Genomic DNA, 10,585 nt, shown 5'->3' on the forward strand with positions numbered 1-10,585 from the left:
TGGAATATTGAGGCGAATGATCATTATTATGATACAAATATGACATTTTTTAAATGTCCTAGGTGACATCTGGTGACAGATACTCATGTAAGTCAAAATATCTGACTCAAAGCAACATACCAAGTTAGAAATGAACTTAGAAGCAAAACTCCAGTCTTTTTTGCCCACTTACATTAGTGGTTTTAAAGCTTTGGGTTTTAGCAGAGAAATTCTTTTGCGAAATTCTAATAATATACATAGCTACCAAGGGAGCTGTTTGCATGGCGTGGGCCCATTTGCTCTTCCTTCGCCCTGGAGGCACCGGCCAGGCCCAGAGGTTGGAAGATTTCACTTGTTCGGTACAAATCCTCCCACCTCGGCAGGCATTGCTAGCCCTCGCAGCGACTCGTACTCACTGAACCCAGCGCAGGCTCAGCGCTTCTCAAACCACAAGGCCATTACCGACTGATTGAAGGTGTCAGAGGAGAGAAAGCCTATTTGCCACTTTATTAGCCATGTTATAGATGCAAGCAGAGTATAATTTTTGACAGTCATATTAATGACTCGATGCCTTAATAAATTAAATATGTTGCCAAAAATGGAAGGGAAAAATCAATATTTATCAGTTTCAAGCAATTTCTTTGTCTATCTCTCCCTGCTCCCCTTGCGGCCACTACCCTCTCCGTCCACTGCTTTGCGTGTAACTCACAAAGGCAGGTTCCCTTTTGTGCCTGGTCAGCCTGTCCGGAGATCTGGAATCTCTGAGCTCCCCTTCTCTCCTAAAACACTCCATGGTTCCTCCCACCCTGCTGGGACCGCCACTCTAGCCACGGTCTCGGTCTTTTCTGGTCGTCTGACATCGCTCTGGACTTTCTGGGCCGTGTGAACACATGCGCACATCCAGGCCAGGGATCTCGTACTGTGGCCACAGCGGGTTCTGTTCAAATGGTCAGAGAGGAAACGGTCCACTTTCAGACACTGATGAGAAGGGTCAGCTCAGCCTTGCAGTGGTTTCAAACACCCTAGCCCTGCAGAAACTCTAGTCACCCAGAAGGCTCTGCCAACGCGCCCCCATGCAGAGCTGGTAGCCACACCCCATGGACCACACCCCGCAGCCTTGCCATCCATCTTCAGGAGCAATCTGGTTGCCAGGAAACCAAGGGGAGCCCAGAAGAGGAAAAGAGGCCCTTAAAGGCAACATGCTTTGCAGGAAATGTACAAAGTGGAGCTGGCTAGGTCACAAGGAGGGTGTCTTCTGGCCTGATGACACCCATGAAAGCCTTACACCCCTGGAGGAAGGGCCTTCCCTCCTTCCACGTTCCAGCTCCCCATAAGACCCAGCTGTCACTGACCGAGAGAGGACGGGTTGGGGGTTTGAACCCCCGCACCTGAATCTTACCCCCATTGATATACAGATACAGCTTTTATGTCCTTTGTTGGACTCACGCGCTTTCTTCATGATCTCGTTTAAAATGACACAAATGTCTACCTCCATCTAACACGTTGAGACACATAAGCCTTCTCTGCTGCCAAGCTTAGGTTTTGGAAAACATCAGGCTAGGGAAAATCACTATGATTTTTAAAAAATTCACAAGATAAGCCTGTTTTTAAAATTGTAATGAAAGTATTAAAATTTAATGTGATTCATCGCTCCATTTCCTTTTTGAGTTTCCAGGCTCCCCAGGTTCTGGTAAGCCGCAACTGGCCTTTCCAATGTCTTGACCCGGCAGCTGGGAGTCTTGCCCAGAGAAGTGTGAGGTTATTATTCCTGGCCTGTTGGGGGAATGTTGTCATTGCTGTTTTAGTATAGTTTAGTTTTGTTTTTCATTTTGCCATTTTGTCAGGTAACCTTCCTGGAGCCCGAGGACGGGCTTAGCAGGGTCAGGTCACCTGCTTTCCATAATGAACTTGAACTGAGTGGCACAGGCTGGTGGCCCAGTTCTCGCCAGCACCAGGATTCCCAGAATTTCCTTAAAGCTCAGAAAATCCCGCAGCCCTGGCCCAGGCCTCTTCAGGGCAGCGATCTGCGGGAGGCGGCGTGCACTGCAATTCCCTGTTCTCTGTCCCGCCTGCTTGGTTCATTAGTGGTCACCTGCCTGGCTCCCAGAAGCATCTGAGTCTGCTCCTCGGGTCAGAGCAAGAACAAACAAACTGCTCCTGCTGGCCCGAATTTCCTCTGGCTTCTGCAGGCCCCAGGCTTGCCCCAGGTAGAAGACAGGACCCTTTCAGGGGTGCCTGCATTCGCCACAAAGCCCTGCTGGGTAGGGCCTCCTTCATTCGTCACTCACGTCTCTAGCCACTTGGTTTTCATATATTCCCCAGCTACTTTCCCTTCCAAGATTCCCTTATTTTATAAAACCAGATTTTACTTTCTAGAAGCATTGGGAGACAAAGAAAGGGGGGAAAAAATGAAGTCCTACTATTCCTGAGTTTCGTAAGGGCTGAGTTGGAGAATTAGGGCAAGAAGAAATGTGCCTGGCCCTACTCAACACGTCCCATGGCAGGGCCTGAGATGCCAGCACTGATTCCCTTTTAGAGACTCGAGTCTGCAGCCACCCCGCCGACTGTTCGATGGACTCCTGCCATCTGAAGCAGCAGACACCGCACTTAACCCTGCAGAATGTATTACTGGGGAAGATGGAGCGAGATGTGCAGAAGGCACTAATTAGCACCTTTATTGGCTTAGAAAGCATTTTTTATTTTGGTTTTCCTAAGCATTTCTGACTGATTCATGGAAGACATTTGGTTCTTTGGAATATCGTCCAACAGACTAATCAAATTACATTTTCACAGGGCTCTAAAATAATAGCGTTCTGCAGCTTTCTGTATACTTAACTCCTGCATGACCAGGGCAGTCAGAAGAGGCAGTCAGTAGGGTTTGTCTCATTGGACAAATTATTAGTTTATATTCTGTGAGAGAGAGGGAGAGAGACTCTTCATTCTTCCTGACACCCGTGCTCAAAACTTTGAAGCCAATTGTAACGCTTGACTCTTCTTCATCTGCAAGTCTGTTTGCTGCCACAGGAATAGAACCCACAATGAATGTAACTGATATCGACTCACCCTCTCTTTTCCACTGATGACATCCACCCCACGCGGGAGGCCACAGTAGTTCATCCCGAGGCATGTACCTTCCTCCACTGCCAGAGAAAACGCTGGACTCTGTCATCTGCCTTCGCAGAGACTATTCCTAGTTCACCGCAAAGGAGACGGCTAATGGGTAAGAGGCCTGCTTCACCTCCCCAGTGCTGCCCCCAGGGCAGCTCTCACGTGCGACTCACGACCCTCTGTCCCAGTGAACAAAGGTAGGGCTTCGCAATCCTACTCAGCACAGACCTTGGTTACAGCGGCCTGTCCTTTGATTAGAACCTGAGATGACACTGCTTTGCCACCCCTCCTGGATTCCTTCCTCCTGGATTTGAAGGCATTGACAACCTGACAACGGCCTATTTCACAGACACATTTCTACCTTTGCTCCCTAGCCCCAAACCATCTCTCGAGCCTGACCACCTCTGGATGCACTATTCCTGCACACATTTGATTTCCTTCCCATTCTGGGACTTTGTTCAAGCTCCCCTAGCTTCTACCAAACAACATGGTCTTGCGTTGCCTCTTTGTTTCCTGCAAACCCATAACCCTCTTGACTAGCTCAAGGCTCACCTCTCCTTTGAAGATTTCCCAGTCCTACCACACCACCTTCATCAGGGACCCGTTTTACTAAGCCCCGTCTGTTGATTAGTTTAGGAGAAACCAGACATGTTAGAGGGGACTCCTGCCTCAGTGGCATTTACAGCTCTGTTAGTGAGGCTCATCATATCCCTAATAATTTGAAGGAGCACAGACCAAGTGCCATGTGAAGAGAACCCATCATGAATGTGACTGATGTTCAGAAAAGTGACTGAATCTCTTAGTGCAAATGTCAGGAAGGGCCTTATCGAGAATACGGAACTTAAGTCAGGACTCAAAAGAAGGGCAAGAGGTCAATGGAACAGGAACGTTGTTAAGACAGAAGCAACTGGACGAAGAAAGAAAAAGAACTAGGGATGGAATGAGCGGTGATAAGACTAGAATGCCTTTTAGGACATTGGTTCAGTTTACATTCAGATTGTAATGGTCCTGAAGAATCGGGGTGACATTCTTAAGAGCAGGAGCCATAGATTCCACACCTTGGTACCTACCACCTAGCACAGGTCTTTGCTCTGAAAGCTTTCTTTTGAGAAGCATTAAGGGAAGATCTATTCTGTTTAATTGGATTTACTTTGACCTTTGCTTATAATAGAGAACACACAATTCAGAATTCGATTTTTAAGTTGTTACTGTTTAATCAATTCCTTCTGGAAAGAGATGAGTTTACTCATCAGGGACCTCCTTGGGGTCTGGAGAAGCAATATCTAAGTATTCAGAAAGGACACATGAATTAACCACCCATCAAATAATCAATGACACCAAGCAGCTCTTTGACAGAAACTGCCCTTCTGCCGTGGGAATTAGTTCTCATGTTCCCACTCACAGTCGTGCTCAGACATGTTGTGACGCAAGTACACACTGTGCAAACCTAATGTCACGCATGCATTTGGGCTGCGCACCTGTCCTTGCGGCACCACGATGATGCACTCTGAGTCAGGGCTGGTCTTCAATTTGCTTTCCGGTGGTGAAGGCGAGTTTGCCACCAGCCAGCTCCTCTCTCCAGGCTTCCTTCTACACAGCTTCAGTCTGGCCCCGGGATTGAGGAGTCAGCGGCCTGAGAAGAGGGACCTTACCATCCAGGACCAGAGTCCATTTAGCACCACGACTGACTTCCAAGACCCCCTGACGGTCCTGTGTGTTTGTGGTCACAGGAAGGCCTGTGGATCCTCACTGAGCCCAAACCGAGAACCAAACATGTTTGCTTGTGCCGTTGGCGACCACAGAGAGGAGTTAACCTGCACTCAGCGTGCTGCTTCTCAGAGTGGAAAGGGAGTAAGAAATTGAAGGACGCGCACATGGCTCTTCCCTATAAGCTACCTGTGAGCCCTGAGAAGGCAGTATCCTGGGGATACTGAAAAACACGACTGTCAGACCACTCAGCTAAGATGCCCTAATACTGATCGCAGACAGGGCAGACTGGGGAGAGCCCATCCTTTGTGAAATGCTTTGGTGAGACTAGAGACATGAGCGTCACTGGCAGCTAAAGAAGGAGCAGGGGAAGGGATTTGTCATACAGGAGACGTCCAAGGAATTTCTATCAGTAAACAAGCTTGGGTAGGTGACATTGCCGTGGAAGAGACCTCAAAGCCCCCAGAGAAGAGGTTCCGGAAGGAGGGGGAGGCCCAGCTCTACTGGCTGCTTCAGTGCAGCCAGCGGAAAGTGCCACTCCCACCTCGGGACACCTCAGGGCCATTTATCACTTCCATCAGCCGTCTCACCTCCTGCAATTGTCCTGGGAACCGATACACCATTCTGCATCATGCTAGGGTGGTGGGAGTTTTGACAAGCTTTTCCCTTCAGTAGGGACGAATTTTTTCTCCTCTTCGGCTCCTTTTCACTTCATCACAGCTTTTCTGCCATTCTCTGCATGACCCAGGGGCTGGTTCTATTCTGCCCCAGCTTCCATGTTCCCCAGGGCAGCTCCTAGCTTCCCTAAGCTGGTGTGTATCCATCTCACCACGGCCCCCACCCGCCCCCAGAGGGGCTAATGGGATGTCCGGCCTCAAGTTCCTCCCCCTGCCACTAACCAGCTGGGACCGGCAACCATGACACCTGACGCCCCATGCCCCAGACACCTCACCTGTGAAACACAAGTGAACGCCAGCCTTACTACCACGCAGGTCCCCGGGTTTAGAATGTGATAGATGAGAAAGGGCCGTGTGAAAGGGAAGGCTCAATTAAACCCACGAGGAGTCATTCCATTATGATTAAGGACCTCGCTGAAGGAACGGGACCTGGCAGATGGGAACTGCCTTTCCCACCTCAGAGCCGTCCCCATACCCTTCCTCTCCTCCGGGTGTCCACCTCGTGTCTGAGCCGTTCCAGGTCACCGACTTGATTCAGATGAAGAAGGACCATGATGTGTGTTAATTTGGGGCAAATGAAGCTTTTAATACAACCGTAGACCTGGCGCCCGACCACCCCCCATACCTGGGCAAGAGGAGTCGTCTTGTGAAACACTGGCTGTATTTCGTACACTCTTGCCTTTCCTTGAGTCTGAACCGTGATGAACAGGGGGACTTAATTTCAATTTATGGACCAACAGCTCCAGAGATTTGGGCATCATGAAATTTTTATATTTAAAAAAACAAGCTTGGCAAAGAAGAACATTTCAATGATATACCTAGTTTTTTAAGTAAAAATCCCAAATTTCACCTGGTTTATGGCCAATGGTAACCTAATTTAAAAGGCAGTGGAAAAGGTGACATCATGGAAAACAACCAACTAAGGAACAGTTAGACTAATCATTTTTTTTCTCTATTAAACACCTAATTTATGTCATTTTTATATGCATTATTTATGGCATTTCATCAATCTAACAACATATTTTTTCCCACATTTTAACATGCATGAAATCAGAGTGTATCAGGATTGCCTTTCATTTATAATTGCCATGGCTTGTTGCTTTATTTTCCTATCTGAGTGGAACTTATAACGTGTGAGCGCATTTTATGATCAAGGGGTCTTAGAGTATGAAATGCGGTATTTCACTTAATGAAGATAGAAACTGTGAGACTTGTAATTAAATTTCTTTCTCTCATTATAATGTTCTTATCAAATCTCAGTGTAACAAGTGTGATACATGTTCTGCCTCCGAAATACATGCGCGCATTGTGTGCTAGAGAATTCAGTCATTTGTTTTCTTTGAGAGCAAATGCCTCGCTAGAAAGAGAAGATATAATTTTGAGACTAAAAAACAGCAAGAAACTCCATTTAGAAATAAAATGACAATGTACTGTGAGGGAAAAAAAAGAAACAATTTCATTTCCATAATTACTTCTTACAAAATGTCTTCATAGAACCCAGGGAGTTTTCTGCTAGAGTCTGAGCTCATGGTAGGGCAGGAGTCCCGGTTCCCAGTCCAACCTGCTAGCAGCTGGATAAGCTGCTGTCCTTTCCGAGCCTCGGTCCTGTGTACCAAACAAAGCGCTGGCGCTGGGTGGTGTTTGAGATCTGTTCTATTTCAGAACTTCTGATAATTTTCATTTTAAGAAGATGTATTTGCACAGACATGTTCATGCATCTCCTACCCAGGTTTACAAAGCATCACTGCTCCTGGGTCCCCTTGTCTTACCCGTGTGGTCGCTGGCCAGTTGAAAGTTTTCATTTCCAGAGATACTGGAAAGAAACAAAAGTATTGTGAATCAAACAATGTGTGTAAGGAAATTATACTAAATTGCTTTTTAACTAAATAGACGAGAGTACATCCAGAGTTACGCTTTATCAAGGGAGGACCATTTGGAAAGCAGTGAGAAACCAGGGACTAAAATAGCATTCTATTTTGTACTTTTACATGGACACACAACTTTTACACGAATAGACTAATCTGTCAAACACCCAGATAAAATGAAAATCCCTGTGTGTGATACCTTGCCCCAGCAGCGTTACCCATGTCTAAGGACACAAAGAAACACTTACAAGAATCCAGACTCCAGCCACTGCTGAATACTTTCTTGTTTGGAAGCTTCTACAAACGAGAAAGAAACAGAACAGTCAGTCAAAGTACAACCAGCTGAAATGACTCTGTTTCATCATTCAGCCACCACCCCGTATCTCCATTTCCTACATGTTAGGTACATGTTTCTATGAGCATATTCATGTTTTCCGTAATCAGCCTTTCCTGATAATGAAGGATACACCTGCCAAAAGACTGGAATTAAAATAAAACATAAAAGAGAAGAAAATGAAACCACCAAAGAGCAAGAGATGTTAGAGTAATTTTTAAATTACCTGGCGTGAATGCAAAAGGTAGAGAAGCACGCTAGACTTTTGTCTTTCTCTTGTGGGATGGAATTTGCCCTGGAGCCCCTCCTGATTGAATCACGACATTTACCTAAGGCAGCTAGCCAGGGATGTTTATTTGCAGGGAGCCCTCTGCCAGGTTAGAAACCAAATTTGCATTCATTCCAGGGACAAATTGCACTAGACTCCCAGGATTGCTGAAGGCACCCTGCGTTAAAAAGGCACCAGACTTTTAAGGTGGATCTTTATCACCTGCACAACAAAGAGTCACCAGGCAAAAAGGAGAGCCCAAAGGGCACTACTTCCTGTTGAATATCATTCCGGTTGGCCAGAGGCTACTCTGAGATGACTTTGACATTATCCCACCAAACAGTGAGGTGGCTGAATTAGCCCCTCCCGAGGAGTCTGACTGGTGAACCAAAAGGCCAGTTGGACACGGAGGTGTTTATTCTTCTGCTGAGGTGCTGTGAAGGGATAGAATAAACTGGGTGGTGGATAAAGAAAGAAAAGCCATCAGTTCCCTCATAGTGGAGGGAGAAGTGTTTTCTTAGCTATTACTCTTTGAGTTATTACGTGATTATTGACGCCCATGTAAGACCCAGCAAATAAAGGCCTTTCAATAAAATGTTTGAAGCCTCACGTCTCTGTCACAGACTCTGCACAGCTTTGGGGTCCTGGGGGGCTTAGGATGGGGTTCCATTGGAGTGGAAAGGAAGCCGAGTTCATTCTTTAGTTGTCTGTTTTCCTCAAGAAGGTCTATGCTTTGCGTGTGTGTAGGGAAAGTCAGAAGTGCCATTTCATAGAAGTTTCTGGACTCATGCCAGGAACACTGGTATCTTCAAAGCCAAGTCCTTGTTCCAAAATCATTTCCCCCAGCAAAAGCCACCACATGTCCCTCACCACCCAGGGTAGAATGGCTTCAGGCCGCCCCCAAGGCCTGTGCTCACCCAGCATGGGGATGGGGAGACCAGGAGGCAGCTGCTCATCCAGGGGAACCCATGTCCTCTTGGTGGACCTCAGGATGTCTCTTCTGCTCCTTTCCTGGCCTCCTCGAGGGCTGCCAGGTCCCCGTGGCGTCTCCATCATCTTCAGAGTATCCGGCACACTAGTTTCAACCACAGACAAATGGGACAGTGAGTCAGTGCTTGGGTGTGGCTCAGGGAGAGGGCAAAGGGCAGGATGCTCGCAGTCCAGTGAGGTTTACAATCTTCGGTTGGTTGCCTGGCTCACCCGCCCAAGACAAGCTCCCTGCTTCAATGCAGAGAAAGGTCCCCTCTCAACGGAGAGGCAGCTGGAGACCAGGGACTAATGTGGCCTTACCTGTCACCGGGCCACATCCACACCCAGGTGGATTCAAGCCGGTGGATGGGAATGTAGTTAGAGAGCTAAAAAGCTGCACTAGGGGACACACTCAGCCAAGGAGAAAGCATAAAACACTGATTAACGTAATAGGTATCCTTCAATTTTTCCAACAGTCACATCTATAAAAATACTTTTAGAGACCCAAAATATAAAAAAAAAATGACGACTTTGGCAACAGAACAGCCTGACCGAGTCTCATCTCTGCAACTTATTGTATGGCCTTGTATAAATGATATAACCTCTCTTCATTCCCTTATTTTTTAATGAGGATCAATTGCACTGACTTTTCATATCTGTTAACCTCAGTACAGTACTTATTATGCATTAGATTCCATGCCGAATTCTACACACCCACCACTTAATCTATTTGTCAATGAAGGAAGTAATCTAATTGCTACAGTTTTGTAGTAAATTGAAGAGCAGAAGAGTTAAGTTGCGAACCCAAAACCACACAGGCACCGGGGTTCAAATCCATGCGCTGGACTGCAAGCATATTTACATGACTATGAAGCTGTACCATCTACCCTATAGGGCGGTTGGGACAATTAGAATATTCATAAACACATTATGTATATGGCACAAGAAGTACAGTCTACCCCAATCATCTCATTTGGTGTTCAACATCCTGATGCAGCTTAAATAGCAAGAAGAGACAGAAGCTTAGAGCAGCTGTGGAAACTGTTCGAATCCCCAGACCACCAGCACATGGAGAACAACAGCCGCCCTCTTACTCACGGGTGTGAGTGTTTGTAGTATATGGCTGGATTCTCAGCACATAGTAGGTGCTAAATAAATATACACACAATCAAATTGCAAAGCTGGGGTTCAAAACCACACTTTCTGACTAATTATTTCCATGCCATCTTAGAGAAATGGCCAAACAGATATCCACCTTAGCAGCGAGTCTTGCATCCCCAAACTTATGCCTAATCCCTGATCACATGACATGCAGACCACCATTTCTAACAGGTAAGTCATTCTGATTTATTGTAAATATCTGAATATTCTAAGTATAGCTGAGCATTCTAGGTGACACTAGCAGTAAGAGTCTCCTTATATGCTTTGTATATCAACATTCTATCATTCGTTAGAGGTATAAATACACATTCATTGTTGCAATAGTAAATTACTGCAAAAATTAAAGACAGTTGTGATGACTATTAATTTTATGTAAAAATAATAATTACTAGGAAGTTTTAATTAGTTAAAAATTTTGGCAAAAGGTAGGACAGTTAATATCTATATTAACAGTGAGCAGAGTAAAATTCAGAAAGTTAACTGGAAATGTCCTCTGGGAGGAGACAAATGTTTATAA

General features: G+C 46.1%; 1 protein-coding gene across 1 annotated transcript in view; it reads right to left on the reverse strand.

Moving 5' to 3' along the window:
- The window catches only part of ITPRID1 (ITPR interacting domain containing 1), a 64,071-nt gene extending 55,077 nt beyond the window's left edge, over positions 1 to 8,994 (reverse strand). The window contains exons 1-3 of the mRNA XM_090286848.1: positions 8,856 to 8,994; positions 7,585 to 7,633; positions 7,241 to 7,284 (exon numbers count right to left, since the gene is read on the reverse strand). Coding sequence (XP_090142974.1) covers positions 7,241 to 7,284; positions 7,585 to 7,633; positions 8,856 to 8,994 — 232 coding nt within the window. The remainder of the gene's footprint in view (positions 1 to 7,240; positions 7,285 to 7,584; positions 7,634 to 8,855) is intronic.
- Positions 8,995 to 10,585: the final 1,591 nt, after the last annotated feature.

This window comes from Furipterus horrens, unplaced genomic scaffold, assembly GCF_987537825.1.
Source record: "Furipterus horrens unplaced genomic scaffold, mFurHor1.1.pri manual_scaffold_9, whole genome shotgun sequence".
Lineage (NCBI taxonomy): Eukaryota > Metazoa > Chordata > Mammalia > Chiroptera > Furipteridae > Furipterus > Furipterus horrens.